The sequence below is a fragment of the Lycorma delicatula genome, chromosome 12 (genome assembly GCF_047948215.1).
Source record: "Lycorma delicatula isolate Av1 chromosome 12, ASM4794821v1, whole genome shotgun sequence".
NCBI lineage: Eukaryota > Metazoa > Arthropoda > Insecta > Hemiptera > Fulgoridae > Lycorma > Lycorma delicatula.
In genome coordinates this window covers 65314811-65339833 of record NC_134466.1, presented here as the reverse complement: position 1 = coordinate 65339833, position 25023 = coordinate 65314811, and the positions used below count along the sequence as shown (strand labels likewise).

Sequence of the window (25023 nt, the reverse complement as noted above, 5' to 3'; positions counted from 1 at the left end):
AGAAAAACAACTGCAACAAGGCAATTTGTAATACGCTCAGTCTTGTCCCATATAAAGCGATTCAAAAGTTATTGGCCAGAGACTGTGCAAAGAGAATTCAATACTGGGAATGGTTTCAACAGTTCCTAGTGGATGTTTAAAGCTGCCAACTATTTAAGCACAAATTTAATTTATACTACCATTTAAATATGAATTAAATTCTCTGTGAAAAGAAACTCTAAGAAATTAAACTTGTTTTGAGAACGCCGATGACATCCATGGCTTCAAAAAGGCAAGTTTTTTTTGCTAAAAAATAGTGACTTATCAATATATTCTACTAATTTTCAGATTTATATCATGCAATAGTCATATTACATTGAATAATCATTTTATAATAATTACAGATTACAATTTAATACACATGAAAAAAAGATTCTTATCAATGAGTACTGAAAAACCCCAGAGAAATGGCATAAAACCACATTAAAAATCCCAAGGAACCCTCAGAAAACTCATAAATACCACACTAAAACCTATACATGATGTACATGATGAACAAAGAGCAATAAGAATGGTATTACGAAGTACAACATTTCTTATGTTTATTCATTTCTATGTTTTATGGATGTTTTAACAGCAATAATGCAACATGCTATCTGTTGAGAGGTAAACAAATCGTTATGTTACAGAATTTGTTATGGCTGTGCCACATTTACAGTACCATAAGAGACACAATGAAGTAGTTTTCTCCGAGGACAACAATATTCTTTTATAATACTGGTTTCTGTGAAAATATTATAAATTTACTTTCAAGAATATATCAGCTGCATTTCAGTAGGTTTGTTGTGTGATGAGGAACAGTATATTTTGCCACTATAAAGAAAGAAACAAGAAACATTATATAAAACCTCGCTCGGAATGTTTATTCTTTATCAAAATCCACGAGTTTTCAGGAGTGACTTGTGACTTGTCAATCCTACAATCCTACACGTACTTTTTTATCATTTCACATACAGTTTGGTATCACTTTTTTAAGCTTTTAATCAAATTATCTAGTGTTAAACAAGAATGCAAAATATTAGGTAAACCATAAAAAGGAAATGAAAATATCTTACTTGTTTAGATGTTGAAAGTTTATCTTCTGTCATAGCAACAGGAGCAATCAAATGTTCTGTTCGCTCTGTTTCATACTTGATTTCTTTCTTAATACTGGAAGATAATGGATCTTCATCAAAAAATGAACTATCAATTTGTGCATCCATACTCTGCAACAAAACATAAAGTAATAATAATAATTTATCATCTTTATATAATTAACAAATACTAAAAATATATCTACTTTTCTTACAATGATAAAATAAATAGATTTTCATAGAAATAACTCATCCATGTGAGTACTTCTATAATAATATTCAACTGGAACCTTTCAATAAATAATCACACATGATAGTTCCAGAAAAGGGATATATTGTAAGCATTGGCAGAAAATTAATAGATCAATAGAAATATGTTTGCGCTTACGCACAATCAAAATTGTTTGGTAAAAGAAACAGGTTGCTGGTGCAAATATAAAGAAACACATCAACCTTGTTTGGAAACAAACTTGCAGTTACATAGAATAAGGATTATTGAAACCTATAACAAAGTTTCTTGTAACTGAAAATGCTTCATAAAGGCAAGGATAGCTTTGTACTCTTTTAAAACATTTATATAAACAATGTTAAATGTGGGTATAAAATGAATATGTTAGTCACCTTTGTTTAAGGAATGAGGCAAAAATTTAATTTTTACAGAATCAAAAAATTTTCAGATGTAAAAAGATAAAAAAAGAGTTAAGATGCCAGTAATATAAAATAAGGATATATTGCATGAGCTATTAGAAGAACGCGAGTCAAAAGTGAGTGTACTAACCTGACCCTAGTTATAACTCTGTCACACAAGTATCTTGACCGACAAATGTCAGAGTTGATACATATCGATTAGCATAATATGACATGGCATTTCAATTTTATACTGTGTTTTTAATACAAGCATACTATTTGTCTTGGCTACTTTAATTGACAAGCTTCTTTCCCTTTTAATTAATCCGACATACTAACACATGATATGAAACCTTGTAAAACTGCAGCCTCTCATAAGCGCTTATGCACCATTAATTAACACATTACTGATTTTTTGGATTAAAATTTCATGAGAAGCATACAATTAACTAAACATCTAAATTTATTACACTTTTTCTGGTAATGCCTGACTTGGGGTGTTCATAATCATACATCACAGTCCACAATATATGTAAAAATACTGAAAGAAGTTGGCAAATTTCAACCACTGACAAAAGACAGAAAAAGAAACTGAACAGACAGAAAAAAAAACAGACAGAAAAAAAACATTTTATTAGAAATGAACAGCCTAAACCCATGGCCTAAAAATGTGTATCTACCTTTGTTACATATCAAACTAGGATTAATGAAAACTTTTGTCAAGGCCATGGACAATACTCCTGGTTCATATACTTAAAACAGAAGTTTTCTAAAATTATCTGTGAAAAAAACAAAGAAATTGTTTAGAGAAAGCTGATACCCTCCATGGCTTCAAAAAAGCAATTTTTTTGGTTAAAAAATAGTGGCATTTCAATATATTCTACTAATTTTCAGATTTATATCATAACCCACCGGGTTTGGTCTAGTGGTTAACGCGTCTTCCCAAATCAGCTGATTTGAAAGTCGAGAGTTGCAGCGTTCAAGTCCTAGTAAAGCCAGATATTTTTACATGGATTTGAATACTAGATCGTGGATACCGATGTTCTTTGGTGGTTGGATTTCAATTAACCACACATCTCAGGAATGGTCGAACTGAGAATGTACAAGACTACACTTCATTTAACCTCATATATATCATCCTCATTCATCCTCTGAAAAATTATCTAAAACGGTAGTTACCGGAGGCTAAACAGGAAAAAGAGATAGATTTATATCATGCAGTACTATTATTACTATTGTATATTCATTTTATTATAATTACCGATTGTAATTTAAAACACATGAAAAAAAGATTCTAATCAATGAGTACTGAAAAACCTTAGAGAAATGGCATAAAACCACATTAAAAATCCCAAGGAACCCTCAGAATTCTCATTAATACCACACTAAAAACTATACATGATGTACAGATCTTGGAAGAGTAGCCTCATGGCTGTTAACAAAGACCAATAGGAATGGTATTACGAAGTAAAATATTTCTTGCGTTTATTATTTCTATGTTTTATGGATGTTTTAACAGCAATAATATAACATGCTGTCTGTTGGGAGGTGGTAAACAGTTTGTTATGTTACAGAATTTGTTATGGCTGTCCACATTTACAGTACCATAAGAGACACAATGAAGTAGTTTCTCTGAGGACAACAATGTTCTTTATAAAACTGGTTTCTGTGAATAGATTATAAATTTACTTACAATTATATATCAACTGCATTTCAGTAGGTTTGTTGTGTGATGAGGAACAATTAATTTGGCACTATGAAGAAAGAAACAAGAAGCCTTATATAAAACCTCACACAGAATGTTTATTCTTTATCAAAAACAACGAGTTTTCAGGAGTGACTTGGGACTTGTCAATCATACAATCCTACACATACTTTTTATCATTTCACATACAGTTTGGTATCACTTTTTTAAGCTTTTAATCAAAATATCTAGTGTTAAACAAGAATGCAAAATATTAGGTAAACCATAAAAAGGAAATGAAAATATCTTACTTGTTTAGATGTTGAAAGTTTATCTTCTGTCATAGCAACAGGAGCAATCAAATGTTCTGTTCGCTCTGTTTCATACTTGATTTCTTTCTTAATACTGGAAGATAATGGATCTTCATCAAAAAATGAACTATCAATTTGTGCATCCATACTCTGCAACAAAACATAAAGTAATAATAATAATTTATCATCTTTATATAATTAACAAATACTAAAAATATATCTACTTTTCTTACAATGATAAAATAAATAGATTTTCATAGAAATAACTCATCCATGTGAGTACTTCTATAATAATATTCAACTGGAACCTTTCAATATATAATCACACATGATAGTTCCAGAAAAGGGATATATTGTAAGCATTGGCAGAAAATTAATAGATCAATAGAAATATGTTTGCGCTTAAGCACAATCAAAATTGTTTGGTAAAAGAAACAGGTTGCTGGTGCAAATATAAAGAAACACATCAACCTTGTTTGGAAACAAACTTGCAGTTACATAGAATAAGGATTATTGAAACCTATAACAAAGTTTCTTGTAACTGAAAATGCTTCATAAAGGCAAGGATAGCTTTGTACTCTTTTAAAACATTTATATAAACAATGTTAAATGTCGGTATAAAATGAATATGTTAGTCACCTTTGTTTAAGGCATGAGGCATCTGGTCACTGTATTTTATTTGTTACGTATTGTTGTACAAAATTTTTATCTACCATAAAATGTTAGATGCAATTTGTTAAACAAAGCTATTTAACCCCTTATACTCCACTAATAAATGTTTTTTACAATATAAATGAATACATCTCGTGTCAGACATGAATGCTCAATAATATGTGGGCTATAAACAGTAAATAAAAACATCTTCACGAACAGAAAAATTAAAAATTCTTACAATAACTTGCTTTTATGTTGGTAACTTAAACCAAAATAAAGAAAAAAAAGGTTACTTGTTTAAAAATTGTCAGTTCATCATCAATCTTGGCAAGATGTACAAACAAATATTCTTGTTGCCCTGTTTCATGCATGTCTTCTTTTTTAATGGGCAAGGATAATGGATTTTCTTCGAAAACTGAATCGTTAGTTTGTGCATCCATACTCTGCAAAAAAAGAAAAAAGACATAATAATATCCTACTACAAGTGTGACTTAAAATAATCATGTTAAATGAAATATTACTGAAACGTAACATCTGATGCCTCCTCTATGAATCATGAGACCTTGCCGTTTGTGAGGAGGCTTGAGTGCTCAGGGATACAGAGTACCTGGACCGAAGGTGCAACCATATCGAAGAGGTATCTGTTGAGAGCCAGACTAAGGAATGATTCCTGAAAGAGGGCAGCAGTTCTTTCAGTAGTTGTTAGGGGCGTGAGTCACAGTGACTTAAACGGCGATATCAACATCACTCAGTACTGTAACTTACTGTAAGAGTAACTTACTCTGAGTACTGCGCAGCTGAAAGCAATGGAAAACTACAGCTGTTTTTTTTTTCAAGAAAATGTGGCTCTCTGCATTTTCACTTAACAATAATGGAGGCGCCTTCCTTGGTAAAATAGTCCCGCGTTCAGATCTCCGGGTGTGAACTACTAAGGAAGGGGTCACCAGAAAAGTAAAAAATAACATTCTACGAGTCGGAGCGTGGAATGTTAGAAGCTTAAAAAAGGTTGGTAGGGTAGAAAATTTAAAAAGGGAAATCGATAGGATAAAGGTGGATATTAGTGAGGTTCGGTGGGAAGAGGAAGGCGACTTTTGGGCAGGTGACTTTAGAGTAATTAACTCAGCGTCAAATAATGGGCAGGCAGGAGTAAGTTTCGTGATGAACAAGAAGATAGGGAGGAGAGTGGAGTATTTCAAGACGCATAGCGATAGAATCATTGTAATAAGGATAAAATCAAAACCTAAACCGACAACGATTGTTATCGTCTATATGCCTACAAGTGCCCATGATGATGATGAGGTAGAGTGTGTATACGAAGAGATTGATGAAGCAATTAAACACGTAAAAGGAGATGAAAATTTAATAATAGTTAGAGATTGGAATGCAAGCATTGGAAAAGGCAAGGAAGGAAATATAGTGGGTGAATACGGGCTGGGCAAAAGGAATGAAAGAGGGGACCGACTTATAGAGTTTTGCACGAAGTATAATTTAGTAATTGCCAACACTCAATTTAAAAATCATAATAGAAGAATATACACCTGGAAAAAGCCAGGCGATACTGCAAGGTATCAGATAGATTATATCATGGTTAAGCAAAGATTTAGAAATCAACTCGTTGACTGCAAAACTTGCCCTGGAACAGACATTGATAGCGACCATAAATTGGTGGTAATGAAATGTAGATTGGGGTTTAAAAACCTGAAGATAAGGTGTCAGATGAATCGGTGGAATTTAGAGAAGCTTGAGGAAGAGGAGGTAAAGAAGATTTTTGAGGAGGACATCGCAAGAGGTCTGAGTAAAAAAGATAAGGTAGAAAATGTGTAGAAGAAGAATGGGAGAATGTTAAAAAGGAAATTCTTAAATCAGCAGAAGCAAACTTAGGCAGAATAAAGAGAACTGGTAGAAAACCTTGCATACCGGAAAGTTAAGGAAAATTTTGGGGTACATAAATTAAAATCCAATAATGTGTTAAACAAAGATGGTACACAGATTTATAATACGAAAGGTAAAGTCGATAAGTGAGTGGAATATACCGAAGAGTTATACAGAGGAAAATGGTGTTATAGAGGAAGAAGAGGATGAAAGGGGAGAAACAATACTGAGATCTGAATTTAAGAAAGCATTAAAAGATTTGAATGGCACAAAGGCTACTGGAATAGGTGGAATACCTGTAGAATTACTGCGCAGTGCAGGTGAGGAAGTGATTGATAGATTATACACACTGGTGTGTAATATTTATGAAAAATTTCCGTCAGACTTCAAAAAAGTGTTATAGTAATGATACCAAAGAAAGCAGAGGCAGATAAATGTGAAAATGTGAAGAATACAGAACAATTAGTTTAACTAGTCATGCATCAAAAATCTTAACTAGAATTCTATACAGAAGAATTGAGAGGAGAGTGGAGGAAGTGTTAGGAGAAGACCAATTTGGTTTCAGGAAGTATAGGGACAAGGGAAGCAATTTTAGGCTTCAGATTAATAGTAGAAGGAAGATTAAAGAAAAACAAACCAACATACTTGGCGTTTATAGACCTAGAAAAGACATTCGTAACGTAGACTGGAATAAAATGTTCAGCATTTTAAAAAATTAGGGTTCAAATACAGATAGAAGAATGATTGCTAACATTTACAGGAACCAAACAGCAACAATCATAATGGAAAAACATAAGAAATAAGCTTTAATAAGAAAGGGAGTCCGACAAGGATGTTCCCTACCCCTGTTACTTTTTAATCTTTACATAAAACTAGCAATTAATGATGTTAAAGAACAATTTAGATCCGGAGTAACAGTACAAGGTGAAAATATAAAGATGCTATGATTTGTTGATGATATAGTAATTCTAGCTCAGAATAAAAAGGTTTTTAGAAGAAACAATGAACGGCACGGATGAAGTCCTATGCAAGAACTACCGCATGAAAATAAACAAGAACAAAACGAAAGAAATGAAATGTAGTAGAAATAACGAAGATGGACCACTGAATGTGAAAATAGGGGGAGAAAAGATTACGGAGGTAGAAGAATTTTGTTATTTGGAAAGTAGAATTACAAAGATTGACGAAGCAGGAGCGACATAAAATGCTAAATAGCACAGGCAAAACGAGCCTTCAGTCAGAAATATAATTTGTTTACATTAAAAATTGATATAAATTACAGGAAAAGATTTTTTATAGTATACATCTGGAGTGTTGCTTTATATGGAAGTGAAACTTTGATGATCAGAGTATCTGAGAAAAAAAGATTAGAAGCTTTTGAAATGGGGTGCTATAGGAGAATGTTAAAAATCAAATGGGTGGATAAAGTGACAAACAAAGAGGTGTTGCGGAATATAGATGAAGAAAGAAGCATTTGGAAAAATATAGTTAAAAGAAGAGACAGACTTATAGGCCACATACTAAGGCACCCTGGAATAGTCGCTTTAATTTTGGAAGGACAGGTAGAAGGGAAAAATTGTGTAGGCAGGCCACGTTTGGAATATGTAAAACAAATTGTTAGGGATGTAGGATGTAGAGGGTATTCTGAAATGAAACGACTAGCACTAGATAGGGAAACTTGGAGAGCTACATCAGACCAGTCAAGTGACTAAAAACAAAAAAAAAGTGAACATCACTTCGAGTTAATTGTGAATTTGTTGTAGTATCAAAGCTACAGTTCATTGCGTCAAGGTTTGGGAAAACCTCTTGCACTATTTTGGCCAGACAATGTGATAAAACAGTACAATAGCATCTTAGCATATAATTAACACCTGAGATCCAAATTCAATAGCACATCATTTAGAAAAAATTAGTTGATCATGAAATTACTTATTTTTCTTCAACAGTCAATATTGATCAAATTTCGAGTAATGATGAAAGGATCTCTTTATAAATAAATTATATAAATTTCATTGTTAAGATCTCTAAAATTGGTTAACAGGGCAAATCAATCACTACGTTGATTGCGTTTTATGGTCAAGTTTTAAAGAAAGAGAGAGAATTTTTTTCACCCTTACAACTCACACAAAGCACTCACGCATTTTTTCACAGCTATTTTAGTGTAAAATTTTTAGTAACATGATTAGCATCTTTATAGACAAAATATTCAGAAGTTATCACATTCTTTAAATTAAATTCATTGCTACCATCGAACTTGAAAATATACCATTCTAAAGCGCGAGCTCTAACAGGAAGTTCATAATCCAGTGTATTCTAAAAGTATCTACACACCTACATAAACATGATTATAGGTTGACGGATTTTATTCTGTGTTAATATGAGTAATGTTTTCTACAATAATTCTGTATTGAATGCAGTTAGCTTCCATGACCCGATCAGGATGTTGTGACAAGAATATGTGTCAACTAAAGAAGATACGACTCTTTCTTGTCACTGTTTGTTCATTGTATTTAAATGATTGAGGCTGTCGTTCCATGTGCACACTGAACAGTGAATATTTCTCATTTAATACATCTTCATAAGCATAATGAGTATATGCAGACAGTGAAAGATTAGTATTTTATTAGATTTCCAGGTATACTGGTTCCTAATCGATATGGCGTAAGAACACTAATCGAAGACTTTGGGGAGATTGGATCAGTAAAGAAATATGAGTAAAGTGGTAGACCATAAGTACTCAATGAAGACGTATCGACTACTATGTGATGTAGTCTTAACAAATCCGTGCAAAAGTTAGCTTAACTGCTAACTATTTAAGCACAAATTTAATTTATACTACCATTTAAATATGAATTCTCTGTGAAAAAAAACTCTAAGAAATTAACCTTGTTTTGAGAAAGCTGATTCTTTGCTAAAAAATAGTAGCATTTCAATATATTCTACTAATTTTCAGATTTATATCATGCAATAGTCATATTTCTATTGAATAATCATTTTATTATAATTACAGATTATAATTTAATACACATGAAAAAAGATTCGTCTGACAACTGAAGGAAATTTGAGGACTTCGCACGTCTGGTCTTAAGAAAAAAAGATGAGGAAGCCAGGCTAGAGACTATTAGGAGCCTTCTGTTTTTTCTTCTGGAGAGGTATTAGATGACTTTTATTGTTGGTTGAATTCAAATGAGTGAAGCGTCTTCTTGTTTCTGATTTAGTGTGTGTTGTAAATATCAAGACCGAGACCCGGCCTCATGGTCGGGGTCCGTAACAGCATAGCCGGGGCGGGCTCCCCGGCTACGGGGTTTGAGGGTGGCATACTAAAAGACCGAGATCCGGGCCTTGGAGCGGGACTGGGGACAGCTTTGCTGGACTTGGCTACCTACCTGGGGATTGGAGGCAGGCAAGCAATAAAACTAATGAAAGATCTGACAGGGGGGGCCGGCCTGCCGTGCCGGAATTATAGCCGGTGGGCGGGAAGGCCCCCTTAGAGTATAAGGACACTCTCCCGAAAAAAAAAAAAGGTTTGACAGATAAATTTACAAAAAAATATGATTAGCTCACAGAAGAAAGTAACGGAATACAACTTCAGTTCTAAATTTCTTAAGGAAGCTCATCACGGGACACTTTTATCTTCAGATTGATTTTGCAGATTTCAAGTGCCTAATATCTCGTGTAAAGTTGCCTATATCACTGGTCAACATGATTTTTGTCTCACGAGTACCAATAGGTGTACTTAATGCAGTTCTTTATCCTGTTTTCAAATATGTATTCATAATTTCTCCATTATCTTCAGCTTCCTTGTTATTTTTATTTATTTAAATATTTAAAATGTTTTTTGTCCATTGTCAACTAAAAAATCCTAGCGAATTATAAATGTGATGGAACCAAATGAGCCAATTCAAAGAGTAGTGCTGCTATTGTTGTGTAGATTCAGACATGTATAGACATGTACAAATGTTACCTAGTGCAGAATACATTCATCAGAACAATGCTAGTTGTGAGATAATAGTGAACCAGTAAACAAATCATTGTGACAGCTTTCTGTGTTTGAATTATTTTGTATTACATATTTACAACTTTATTTCTTTTAATTAGTCGTTAATTACAAAATGCCTAGAGTTTTTATAAATCATTTTAACTTCTTTTTTTATGTATGTGGTGAAGTAATGCTCTAGTCCCAAATGCAAAACCTTACTTCATTATTAAAAAAGTATAATGAACTTTATTTTTGGTGTAAAGTCAGGACCAAACGGGCCTGGGTCCCATATATCTGTTGTTTGTCATGTTCTAGGCTTCTCACTGTGTGGAAAAATGCCACATGCCACATGCCATTGCTATCCCTATGATTTGAAGGGAACCCAAAAATCATTCTTTTGACTGTTATTTCTGCTTAACAAACAATAAAGGGATTACATCAAAACATACAGTGGTGTAATCTAACTCACAATCCACAATGAGACCAGATACACACTGCGAAGAACTGACCATACTAAAGCCTCCAGAACATGTGACATTAGATGAAGGGAGCTCAGAGTCTGGTGGAAGTAAGAAAGAAAAATAAACATATTCGGGTGATACAACTTATGAACAAGCATTTCATCTGAGCCTCATTTACTGACTCAAGAAAATTTTAACGAACTCATAAAAGATTTAAAGTATCCAAAAAACAGTCTGGAATGCTTGCTTCCCGGCTAAAAGGATGGTATCTTCTTCAAAAGAATACAAAGATATGTAGCATTTATCGTAATCATCATTCTTAATTTAAAGTCTATTTGTCTGAAGAAAATGCCTTAGTGTTTGGTAATGACATTTCTTCTCTTATGCAGACACTCTGTAATGAACATAACCCAACAGAATGGCGTTTGTTCATAGATTCCTGTAAAGTTAGTTTAAAAGCTGTGCTTCTGCATAATGGCAATAAATTCCCATCAGTACCTGTGGCCCATTCTGCTACTATGAAAGAAACTTATGAAAACTTTAAATCTATATTGGAAAAGCATCAATATGCAGTTTCTAAATGGAGTATTTGTGGTGATTTGAAAGTGATTACATTTATTCTTGGTCTGCAGCTTGGTTACACAAACTACTGATATTTATTGTGTGAACGGGATAGTAGGGACATAAAAAAAACATTTTATTAGAAATGAACAGCCTAAGCCCATGGCCTAAAAATGTGTATCTACCTTTGTTACATATCAAACTAGGATTAATGAAAAATTTCGTCAAGGACATGGACAATACTCCTGGTTCATATACCTAAAACAGAAGTTTTCTAAAATTATCTGTGAAAAAACTAAGAAATTGTTTAGAGAAAGCTGATGCCCTCCATGGCTTCAAAAAGGCAATTTTTTGGTTAAAAAATATTGGCATTTCAATATATTCTACTAATTTTCAGATTTATATCATGCAGTACTATTATTACTATTGTATAATCATTTTATTATAATTACGATTGTAATTTAAAACACATGAAAAAAAGATTCTAATCAATGAGTACTGAAAAACCTTAGAGAAATGGCATAAAACCACATTAAAAATCCCAAGGAACCCTCAGAATTCTCATTAATACCACACTAAAAACTATACATGATGTACAGATCTTGGAAGAGTAGCCTCATGGCTGTTAACAAAGACCAATAGGAATGGTATTACGAAGTAAAATATTTCTTGCGTTTATTATTTCTATGTTTTATGGATGTTTTAACAGCAATAATATAACATGCTGTCTGTTGGGAGGTGGTAAACAGTTTGTTATGTTACAGAATTTGTTATGGCTGTGCCACATTTACAGTACCATAAGAGACACAATGAAGTATTTTCTCTGAGGACAACAATGTTCTTTATAAAACTGGTTTCTGAGAATATATTATAAATTTACTTGCAAGAATATATCAGTTGCATTTCAGTAGGTTTGTTGTGTGATGAGAAGGAAGTATAAACCATAAAGAATGTTTATTCTTTATGAAAAGCCACGAGTTTTCAAGAGTGACGGGTGACTTGTCAATTATACAATCCTACACATACTGTTTTATCATTTCACATACAGTTTGGCATCACTTTTTTAAGCTTTTAATCAAAATATCTAGTGTTAAACAAGAATTCTAAATATTAGGTAAACCATAAAAAGGAAATGAAAATATCTTACTTGTCTAGATGTTGAAAGTTTATCATCTGTCATAGCAACAGGAGCAATCAAATGTTCTGTTCGCTCTGTTTCATGCTTGATTTCTTGTTTAATACTGGAAGATAATGGATCTTCATCAAAAAATGAACTATCAGTTTGTGCATCCATACTCTGCAGCAAAACATAAAGTAATAATAATAATTTATTATTGTTATATAATTAACAGCTATTAAAAAAATATCTATTTTCTTACAATGATAAAATAAATAGATTTTCATAGAAATAATTCATCCGAGTGAGTACATCTATAATAACATTCATCTGGAACCTTTCAGTATATAATCACCCATGATAATGCCAGAAAAGGGAAATATTGTAAGCATTGGCAGTAAATTAATAGAACAATAGAAAAATGTTTGCGCTTAAGCACAATCAAAATTGTTTGGTAAAAGAAACAGTTGCTGGTGCAAATATAAAGAAACACATCAACCTTGTTTGGAAACAAAATTGCAGTTACATAGAATAAGGATTATTGAAACCTATAACAAAGTTTCTTGTAACTGAAAATGCTTCATAAAGGCAAGGATAGCTTTGTACTCTTTTAAAACATTTATATAAACAATGTTAAATGTGTGTATAAAATGAATATGTTAGTCACCTTTGTTTAAGGCATGCGGCATCTGCTCACTGTATTTTATTTGTTACGTATTGTTGAACAAAATTTATCTACCATAAAATCTTAAGATGAAATTTCTTAAACAAAGCTATTTTTTAACCCCTTATACTCCAACTAATAAATAATTTTTTACACTATAAATGAAAATATCTCGTGTCAGACATGAATGCTCAATAATATGTGGGCTATAAACAGTAAATAAAAACATCTTCACGAACAGAAAAATTAAAAATTCTTACAATAACTAGCTTTTATGTTTGTAACTTAAACCAAAATAAAGAAGAAAATAGGTTACTTGTTTAAAAATTGTCAGTTCATCATCAGTCTTGGCAAGATGTACAAACAAATATTCTTGTTGCCCTGTTTCGTGCATGTCTTCTTTTTTAATGGGCAAGGATAATGGATTTTCTTCAAAAACTGAATCGTTAGTTTGTGCATCCATACTCTGCAAAAAAAAAATAAATAAAGATATATTAATATCCTACTACAAAAGTGTGACTTAAAATAAGCATGTTAAATGAGATATTACTGAAACGTAACATTTGATGAAGTCAAGAGCATGGATCTAACTATATTGTTAAAGATAATTTAAGATATGTTATGTATAAAAGTGGGTTTTAAAGCACTAAAATGCATCGGTTATGTATGGAAATGATTTGCTATACAAATTATCTATATTTATAACTAACACCACATGAAAACCAGAGTTTTATGGTATAACTGAATTTCTAAATCTCCCAAAAATATACAGTAGAGGTCAAGGTTTTTTATTACCTAAAATGATACAATTTTTTGCAAAAGAAAACCTTTCTTTTGCAAAAGAAAAAAAACTATATGCTATGTATATAGACTATGATGCTAAATTAAACAAGGATTATTGCATGTTTTTAAAGTACTAGTGGAAATCAATTCAGTTGTATTATAAAAAAAATTTAATTATTAGAGAATCAAAAAATTTTCAGAAGAAAAAACATAATTAATGAGTTAAGAAGCCAGTAACATAAAATAAGGATATATATTCCATGAGCTATTAGAAGAACACGAGTCAAAAGTGAGTATCCTAACCTGACTCTAGTTATAACTTTGTCACACAAGCATCTTGGGCTGACAAACGCCAGAGTTGATGGTTATCGATTAGCATAATATGACATGACATCTCAATGTTATACTGTGTTTTTAACACAAGCATACCATTCGCTTTGGCTTCTTTCTCTTTTAATTAATCTGACATAGTAACATTAGACATGAAAACTTGTAAAACTGCAGAATCTCATATGCCATTATCAACCAAACCAACCATTAATAAACACATTACAGATTTTTTTGCATGGAATATTCAGGAGCAGCATTCGATTAACTAAACATCTAAATTTATTACAGTATTTCTGGTAAAGCCAGACTGCATTCATTTTCTGTGGTACAAAGAAGCCATTGTGGAAAAGTTAAAAATTTAACATAAAAATATGAGATTATCTCTTCTTATAGAAAGTTTATGAGAACCTTCTACAACTACCATTTAGAGAATTGAACAATCACAACCAGTACATAAAATTTAATCAAAAATATAATTTATATGTAGGATATGATTTCAACTGAAAAAACACAAGCACATCGAAATCTGCCTATTTCCATAAATATGTTTAATGTTTTAATTATAGTTGTTTGAGAATACTTCAAACTATTTCGGCTACAGAATAATTCTGAATATCTGTCTCTTGGTGTTCACGACTAATTTCCTGTTTGCTAATGTTCTGACTCCGTCTCGGGTGACCTTCCGTAATTTCACAATAAGTAACATGTATGTAAGTAACGATTTCTTACCATCTGGCTATGCAAACATGATTAAATATTAAATCTGTTATTATACAGTTTACTATATTATATTTAGTTATATTAATAAACTTACAACATGTAAATAATACATACATCTTTCACTCTGTAAAAATAATTTAAATGACTATCAAACACACACAGATCACAGAATAGATTTCATATATATATAACCGAGGGTGTCAATAGTGACAGCACATGGTAGGAATGCACATCACATTTGTAATCATACACCACAGTCTACAATATATGTAAAAATAATGAAGTAAGTTGCCGAGTTAGTAACCACCATGGATTCTCAAAGCGTCTACTGAACAAACGTGTGAGGAACGAATGAGTTCCTCTCGCCTTCAATATCATTCTGAATATCTGTCTGTTGTTCATGACTAATTTCCTATTTTCAAACAGGTCGGTTATCACTCAAACCCATTATTTCACAAAAAATAACTAAACTTTTCTTACCTTCTTTTTTTCTAATATATTCAATAGGTTATTACAATTACTTCGTTATTATTAGTTTTTGTTGTATCCCATCATTCGATTTATCGATGTATGTAGATTATCGATGTAACTTTTGGAGCCAGTCAATAAAATCTGTTTTCAGTATTTTTTTTCAATTTTCACTTTTGTCTTTGTTATTTATGTTTTAATTAATAAGTAATTTTCTACAATTTGAATACGCGTGCCTTAATTAAATAGAGACATAAAACGTCGCTACGAGGAGTAATATTTGTGTACAAAAAAAGTTTAAAAAACTTATTGTTTTTACACGTTCAAACATATTTGAGTCAAATTATCGACATTAATACATGAATAATAGTTTAATTGAATAACACTTAATAATTTGAATAATATTTATTTTATACTGTTAAAAATGATTGAAATATTCGTTATATAAAACAAGTTCATAGAATATATTTCGGCTGACGATTTAATAGCCAGGAATGTTACCGGCTGCTTGTGAAATCATATATATATATATATGATACAAACAATTTTATTTTATCAAAAGTCCATTTTATTTATGCAAAATCAAGAATTTATCTGATACTATTTTATGTATCATATAATTTTACTCATAAAAAATAATACATAACTATAACCTCAAACCTTGATACCTTTTTTACAAAATAAATAAGTAAATATAATAAATTTTTATGAATATGAACAACAATATTCACTATTTGAAATATCCGTCTTTAAAAATCCGTGTATATAATTATACATTTAAATGTTTGTGTGGGGGGGAAGAAGGAATGATTTGTAAGGTCCTCCCTGTAATCCCATGCAAACTAACAGCTCGCCTCCTTAATAACATGTTGAACTACTACAGAATGTTCCAAGTTATCATGGGATCCGATATAAGCTCACCTAGGAAACTCAAGAACGGCCTGCCACAAGGATCGGTACTTGCGCCTCTCATTTCAGCTTCTGTGTTGCAGACATGCCAGAGACAAGACTAAAAAGCATGGCTACGCCGATGACTGGGTGCTAACAACAAAATGTAGATCATTTGAAGAGTCGCAGGAGGGTCCTGATGGCTGACCAGGAGAAAATGGGACCACAGGACAAACGAAATCCCATGTATTACTCAAAAGCGCCGGGTTTTGACTTGCCATGTAAGACTTGGTTAACGCTAAACAGAATACAAACTCAGCATGGTAGATGCGCCTATTTCCTGTATAAATGGGGTAAAACACCGACGCCGCTCTGTGAGTGTGGTGAAAATTACACTGTTAAACACATTACAGAAGTTTGCTCTAGGACAACTTATGAAGGGAATTCTGAAGATTTCCTAATGGCAATTCCAGAATCAGTAGCTTATATTAATTTGTTGAATGTTTGTTTGTAATTTTTGACTGTAATTGGTGTTGCATGTTGGAACCATACGCTAAATAAATAAATTAATATATATTTATTCCTCCTCTATGAATCATGAAACCTTGCCGTTGGTGAGGGGGCTTGAGTGCTCAGTGATATAGATTAGCTGGACCGAAGGTGCAACCATATCGGAGAGGTATCTGTTGAGAGCCATACTAAGGAATTATTCCTGAAAGAGGGCAGCAGCTCTTTTAGTAATTGTTAGTGGCGGGAGTCAGGATGATTTAAACGGCCATATCAACATCACTCAGTCCTCTGAGTACTGCGCAGCTGAAAGCAATGGAAAACTACAGCTGCTTTTTTTCCAAGAAAATGTGGCTCTTTGCATTTTCATATAGCAATGATGGAGGCGCCTTCCTTGGTAAAATATTCCGGAGGTAAACTAGTTCCCCGTTCGGATCTCCGGGTAGGGACTACTAAGGAAGGGGTCACCAGAAAATTAAAAAATAACATTCTACAAGTCGGAGCGTGGAATGTTAGAAGTTTAAAAAAGGTTGATAGGCTAGAAAATTTAAAAAGGGAAATGGATAGGGTAAATGTGGGTGTAGTAGGAATTACTGAGGTTCGGTGGGAAGAGGAAGGTGACTTTTGGTCAGGTGATTTTAGAATAATTAACTCAGCTTCAAATAATGGGCAGGCAGGAGTAGGTTTCATAATGAACAAGAAGATAGGGAAGAGAGTAGAGCATTTCAAAATGCATAGCGATAGAGTCATTGTAGTAAGGATAAAATCAAAACCTAAACCGACAACGATTGTTAACGTCTATATGGCTACAAGCGCCCATGATGATGATGAGGTAGATTGTGTATACGAAGAGATTGATGAAGCAATTAAACACGTAAAAGGAGATGAAAATTTAATAATAGTTGGAGATTGGAATGCAAGTGTTGGTAAAGGCAAGGAAGGAAATATAGTGGGTGAATACGGGCTGGGCAAAAGGAATGAAAGAGGGGACCGACTTATAGAGTATTGCACGAAGTATAATTTAGTAATTGCTAACACCCAATTTAAAAATCACAATAGAAGAATATACACTTGGAAAAAGCCAGGCGATACTGCAAGGTATCAGATAGATTACATCATGGTTAAGCAAAGATTTAGAAATCAAATCGTTGACTGCAAAACTTACCCTGGAGCTATTATCACCTTCCATGGTGATAATGAAATGTAAATTCAGGTTTAAAAACCTGAAGAAAAGGTGTCAGATGAATTGGTGGAATTTAGAGAAGCTTGAGGACATCGCAAAAGGTTTGAGTAAAAAAGATAAGGTAGAAAATGTAGAAGAAGAATGGGAGAATATTAAAAAGAAAATTCTTAAATCAGCAGAAGCGAACTTAGACGGAATAAAGAGAACTGGTAGAAAACCTTGGGTTTCAGACGATATATTGCAGCTGATGGATGAACGTAGAAAATATAAGAATGCTAATGATGAAGAAAGTAAAAGGAACTACCAACAATTAAAAAATGCTATAAACAGGAAGTGCAAACTGGCGAAAGAAGGTGGATTAAAGAAAAGTGTTCAGAAGTGGAAAGAGAAATGAACATTGGTAAAATAGACAGAGCATACAGGAAAGTTAAGGAAAATTTTGGGGTACATAAATTAAAATCTAATAATGTGTTAAACAAAGATGGTACACCAATATATAATACGAAAAGGAAAGTCGATAGATGGGTGGAATATATTGAAGAGTTATACGGAGGAAATGAATTAGAAAATGATGTTAAGAGGAAGTTGAGGAGGATGAAATGGGAGAAACAATACTGAGATCTGAAGTTAAGAGAGCATTAAAAGATTTAAATGGCAGAAAGGCTCCTGGAATAAACGGAATACCTGTAGAATTACTGCGCAGTGCAGGTGAGAAGCGATTGATAGATTATACAATCTGGTGTGTAATATTTATGAAAAAGGGGAAGTTTCGTCAGACTTCAAAAAGTGTTATAGTCATGATACCAAAGAAAGCAAGGGCAAATTAATGTGAAGAATACAGAACAATTAGTTTAACTAGTCATGCATCAAAATTCTTAACTAGAATTCTATACAGAAGAATTGAGAGTAGAGTGGAAGAAGTGTTAGGAGAAGACCAATTTGGTTTCAGGAAAGTATAGGGACAAGGGAAGCAATTTTAGGCCTCAGATTAATAGTAGAAGAAAGATTAAAGAAAAACAAACCAACATACTTGGGATTTATAGACCTAGAAAAGGCATTTGATAACGTAGACTGGAATAAAATGTTCAGCATTTTAAAACAATTAGGGTTCAAGTACAGAGATAGAAGAACAATTGCTAACATGTACTGGAACCAAACAGCAACAGTAATAATTGAAGAACATAAGAAAGAAGCCGTAATAAGAAAGGGAGTCTGACAAGGATGTTCTCTATTCCAGTTAATTTTTAATCTTTACATGGAACTAGCAGTTAATGATGTAACAATTTAGATTCGGAGTAACAGTACAAGGTGAAAAGATAAAGGTGCTACGATTTGCTGATGATATAGTAATTCTAGCCGAGACTAAAAAGGATTTAGAAGAAACAATGAATGGCATAGATGAAGTCCTACGCAAGAACTATCGCATGAAAATAAACAAGAACAAAACAAAAGTAATGAAATATAGTAGAAATAACAAAGATGGACCAATGAATGTGAAAATAGGATGAGAAAAGATTATGGAGGTAGAAGAATTTTGTTATTTGGGAAGTAGAATTACTGAAGATGGACGAAGCAGGTGCGATATAAAATGCTGAATAGCACAAGCGAAACGAGCCTTTAGTCAGAAATATAATTTGTTTACATCAAAAATTAATTTAAATGTCAGGAAAAAACTTTTGAAAGTATATGTTTGGAGTTCGCTTTATATGGAAGTGAAACATGGACGATCGGAGTATCTGAGAAGAAAAGACTAGAACCTTTTGAAATGTGGTGCTATAGGAGAATGTTAAAAATCGGATGGGTGGATAAAGTGACAAATGTAGAGGTAATGCGGCAAATACATGAAGAAAGAAGCATTTGGAAAAATATAGTTAAAAGAAGAGACAGACTTATAGGCCGCATACTAAGGCATCCTGGAATAGTCTCTTTAAAATTGGAAGGACAGGTAGAAGGAAAAAATTGTGCAGGCAGGCCATGTTTGGAATATGTAAAACAAATTGTTAGGGATGTAAGATGTAGAAGGTAAACTGAAATGAAACGACTAGCACTAGATAGGGAATCTTGGAGAGCTGCATCAAACCAGTCAAATGACTGAAGACAAAAAAAAATATATATTTATTACGACTCAATCAATATTTTTAATATTTACAACTCGTGCTAATAATTTAATTGCACTGAACAACAGACTGAATGTGACACTACACGCATGTGTAAAGTCAAATTTTTCAAAATATGAAAAAAAATTTCAACAATACAAAGAAAGATTTGATAACTTTCTTATTATGAAGCGATTAACCGCAGATAAAGGCACATCAAAAACAGTCCTGTTAAATAGTATAGACCCTGTAAACTTGGAGGTTTAAAGTTATCAGTGGCACCAAGAAAACTACATACCCTAACGTGTAACGAAATAGTTCAAACTTTGACCGATTAGTAAGTGAGAAAAAGAATCTATTAGTTGAAAGACAAATTCCTCTCACAAAAACAAGGATCAAATCAACCAATTCCAGATTTTGTCACACAATTACCTAAATATATTTCAACATGTGAATTCCAATACAAATGTAAAAAGTTTATACCAGATCTTTTTCTGCATTCACAATTTACTAGAGGACTTTCCAACCAAGACAACGTGATCAATTGTTGCTAGATGATTCAAAATCTTTTCAAGATGCAGTTTCGAAAGCTCAAACCTTAGAAGCACCATTGTTGGCTATCAGCAATTCAATGTCCAGTTGAAAATTCCTCAATCAATGTAAACAGAGTTTCTAGACCACGAAGTAGACGTACGAGCAACTATGAAAACTTTTAACATGGAAAGTTTTTAATCTGTTTAAAATTACCTATAATCTTTATCGGATTTGAATCTTGATCTCATCATCCAGTGGTTGAATTCTGTCTTTTTGTCTGCTGAAAATTACAGTTGTAAATAGGTTAGAGTAAGTGTAGTAAGTGTAGTGTAAGTGCAGTACGTGATGAAGTAGCAAATGTAAAATGAAATATTTAATATCAAAAAACATGTTTTGATTTTTTTCAGTATTTATCTGTTACAATTAAAACTAATTGTGCTGATCAACAATCCTATAATAAATTAACTGATTTTATTTGAAACAATTTCCCAATCAACATAATAATATGTCAGTTTTCATTATTTGCAATAATTTTTTAACTTTTCAAAGAGTATTATTTACAATTAGATTAATACAAATTTGTAAAGTTATGATTCTGGGAAAACTTATTTTATTATTCTGTTTCCCTGTGATTATTTACTTAAACGAAAGTTTATTAATAATAACATGAATATGATGATTAGTACAGTCCTACCAAATCGTTTACAATTTAAATTATATTTTTTGACAGACAAAAAATAATTAAATTAACTCTAAGTTCAAGAAAGTAAAGTGATTTAAAGTAACATAACATAGGATTTCTTCTCCAGTATCTTAAGATCGATTTTTTTTCATGGAAATATTTTTTGAAAACCTTATCAATAATTTGGAAAACTGCTCCAGTGAATTAATAATTTTTTAATCCATAAATTTGTTAAAAAGTAGAAGATACATTTTGCACAAAACCCCTCAAAGAATGATAACAAGATAGAGATCTAAAAGTAATTCAGTAAAACTCAAAATTATAAAAATTATTTTTTTACACAGTAAAAAAAATTAAAATCATTAAAAACCATTATTTATCTAATTAATTATACTCATTATTTCATTTCCAATAATTGGAATTTTCCTTCTCTTTTACCTGTGATCACTCATATACTTTCAACGTAATTCAGTATGAGCATATAATATGACAAAGAGTACCTCCTTTCAGATATCATCGCTTTGTAGCAAATTCTCCCAACATGGAAAAATCTATCAGGTTGTTGGATTCTCCTGGTAATGACAATAATTTTTCTCAATCTTCTATCTAAACCTAAATTCATGATGCAATTTTTTTTAAATTAATTCATATCCTCCTAATTAGACTAATAATAATTAATAATAATCCTTTAGTTCAATATAAATTATTTGTTAATTTATTTTTTTTAAATCGTAACATCCTAAGAAATTATTTTTTTTCCAGAATTTAAATATTTTTATATTATTATTATTATAAAATGTACAGTCAATGTAGTATAGCTCAATGAAATTTATTTAAAATGAATCAAAGAATACTTCTCAATTTGATAAATATAATAATGAGGGTAAAATGCAATATGCAAAAGAACAAATCACATGAGGAAAAAAAGAATAATGTAAACAAGCAAAACTTGGAAGAAGCAGCCAAACATTGAGATTTTTTGTTACCGACATCATACCTTATATAAATATTAAAAATAAAGAGTAAGAGATATACTGTATTATAGTAAAGAATCATTCACTATATAGTTAAAAATATATCTAAATAGATACTTTCATAATTATTAATTAGGAACATCCATGGCACCAGTTTAGAACTGTGGTTAATAAATATTTTAGTGTACATAAAAAAGGTCATAATTGTTCAATAAGTCTCTTTGAAAAGTGCAGTTTTAAATAAAAATTCAGTGATAACGGTGGTAAAAATCATCTAAACTTTACTAGCAAATGCTCCAAATTATGAATGCAATTTTTTATAAGCGAGTTTAATAGTTTGAAAGTGGCCAAAATTTTTCTGATAAACATTCAAAATTAAAAGCGGCTTAAGTTTAAAAATAAATGGTAATGATAATTAACATGGAGAGATAACCATTCAAACTTTCAACTGTAATAGCAGAATCTCAGATCGATGAAATTATTCAAGGAGCTAGACAGATTATAAAATAATGGATTGATGGAACTAGTTACTTAAACACCAAATCTTTAAAACACAAACTGATCAAAAGATTAATTTTCATTTGACCATACAATAAAATGCAAAAATTTATTTATTTGTCATTGAACTATTGTGCAACACAAGCGAGATTAGTTTCATTACAGATTATTGACAGCCAGATTATGGAATTAACCAGATTTCACGTACGAAGGGCACTTAAACAACACTGCCCGATTGACAGACTTTAATATATGTATTTAATATATGTATTTTAATATATGTATAACAAAGAGAAGGAAAAATAATCAAGATAGCATGAGCTAGATCAGAAAATTTAAAGAACTGAATCTTCAGAATTTTGTAAGTATATAAAGAGGATTTCTTTATATATAATATAAATGTTAGTGAGATCCATCGATGACAAAACTATGTAATAACTCTCATAGTTATTACATAGTTTAGATTTTCAAACTAAAATATGTAATGTAAATACATCCAGAATTAGACATTAAGTTTTACGACAACATAGTTATGATAAATGCAAGTTGAAATATAGAAAGAAAAAAAATGGAATAGTAAGGATGAAAAAAGACTGACATAAAAATTTGGACAAACATATAATTCAAATTAAAAGTTATTACAAAAAAAAAAGAGTTGACAAAAATTAATGGAAAAATATTAACAGAGGAAATAATTTTACATAAGAAAGTGCTCTTGTTACATTCACATTTGGATTTTTTTTTTACCTATCTTTAGCAAAGTAAGTGATGTAAGTAATTGATTTCCCCAGGATATATCAACGAAGGAAACATTCTTCTGGGAAAATTTAAGATATTTATTTTATTTAAATATAATATTTTTTCATTTATTTAATTAAATGATTCTAACTAATTCGCACGGGTGTGATGATACTAGTAGCAACAATCGACAATAACTAATGTAATTTCACATCTTACATTGAAAACATTTTGTTTGTACGGTTGGCAGATTGGTGTAGTCATGAGGCTATATGCACCAGGTACCGAGTTAACCGGGCGATCAAGTTTGAGACCTGGCCAACCTAGTTACTTTTTTACACTTTAAATATTATTCATTTATATAATTCTACCACTCACCTGTGACGTCCCAATGTAGAGTAGTTTAGACCACGTTTTATGGTAGGGTTGTGATTTTGCAAACAATTTTGCAAAAAATATTGTTATTTTTTAATTGTTAACAAATGTGCCTAAGAAAAATATGACATTAATCAGGTGAAATCTTAAAATACTGAGGGTGACCTTGCTCTACAGCGTCACCCCATAACCCTTTTAAGTTGAAAATTTATTGGCGTCAATGTCCCATATGTAGAAGTAATCTGACCAAGTTTGGTCAAAATCAGTCCAGTAGTTCTGGAGATATAAGTTTATTTAGAGGCCAACACTGAACACATGAACGTTAACCATCTGGAAAATTTCTATCCGGCCTTTTGGTTTCCATCAAAATGTCAAGATCTGCTAAAAACCGCATATGCCCAAATTGGACCGATCATCCTAGTACTTTTTTATACATTCCAATCTTTGTGCTCTTGTCTAGTGAACTGAATCTAAACACCGGAACGAGTTCCTCGACAGCAGGAAGAGCCACCTCGCCAGAAAGACGGGGGCGACTGGCTGACCGAACCGGTCCATAGGCATCCCTCATGGATCAGCATCCAGGTCAGTAAGTAATCAGCTCGTTCCAGGCCCTACCCTAGCGTCCTTTATCGCTACGTTTAGTGAGGAAGGGTCGACCTGAGACTGTACAAGACTAAACTTCATTCGCATTCATACATATCATCCTCATTCATTCTCTGAAGTAATATCTCGCGGTGGTTTCGAAAGCTAACAGAAAAAAAGAGATGAACATAAAAACCGCTTCAAAATATTAGAAATAAAGTCCAAACAACGATAAAAATTCTAGGCACCGATAGAATTATACGCATCAGTGTTAAGAGTTAAATTTTTTATTTATAATTATTGTAAATGCTGTTGTAAAAGATTACAATACACATCAAGATGATTCTGAATTATTTATTAATTATTACAAAAAAAAATAATATCTGTACGCTATCTTTATCGGGCTGGCAATTTTTGAAGTTATTACTTTATAAATACGGTCTAATTTTCTTCATTTGTGCTGTATATTTTTTACTTTCTTTGAATTTATTTTTTAATACGTTAACTTTTTTTATTTGTTAGGACCGTGATTGGTACGCCACTCAACGGTATGAAAAAAAACTATCGGTTAAATATTTACTGTTAATCTTTCCAATACTTCACCAGGAAAATGTATGTATTTT

At 31.9% G+C, this 25023-nt stretch overlaps 1 protein-coding gene across 3 annotated transcripts in view; it reads right to left on the bottom strand.

Moving 5' to 3' along the window:
• Positions 1 to 25023, bottom strand: part of LOC142333413 (uncharacterized) — a 136292-nt gene that overhangs the window by 46893 nt on the left and 64376 nt on the right. Inside the window, exons 1-6 of one of the 3 annotated variants that reach the window (XM_075380463.1) lie at positions 15356 to 15423; positions 13359 to 13508; positions 12409 to 12558; positions 4682 to 4831; positions 3735 to 3884; positions 1095 to 1244 (exon numbers count right to left, since the gene is read on the bottom strand). In XM_075380463.1, coding sequence (XP_075236578.1) covers positions 1095 to 1244; positions 3735 to 3884; positions 4682 to 4831; positions 12409 to 12558; positions 13359 to 13505 — 747 coding nt within the window. In that variant the 5' untranslated portion in view covers positions 13506 to 13508; positions 15356 to 15423. Of the gene's footprint in view, positions 1 to 1094; positions 1245 to 3734; positions 3885 to 4681; positions 4832 to 12408; positions 12559 to 13358; positions 13509 to 14989; positions 15174 to 15355; positions 15424 to 25023 lie in introns of those variants that run through there. The other 2 variants (XM_075380465.1, XM_075380466.1) reach the window with 2 other exon arrangements.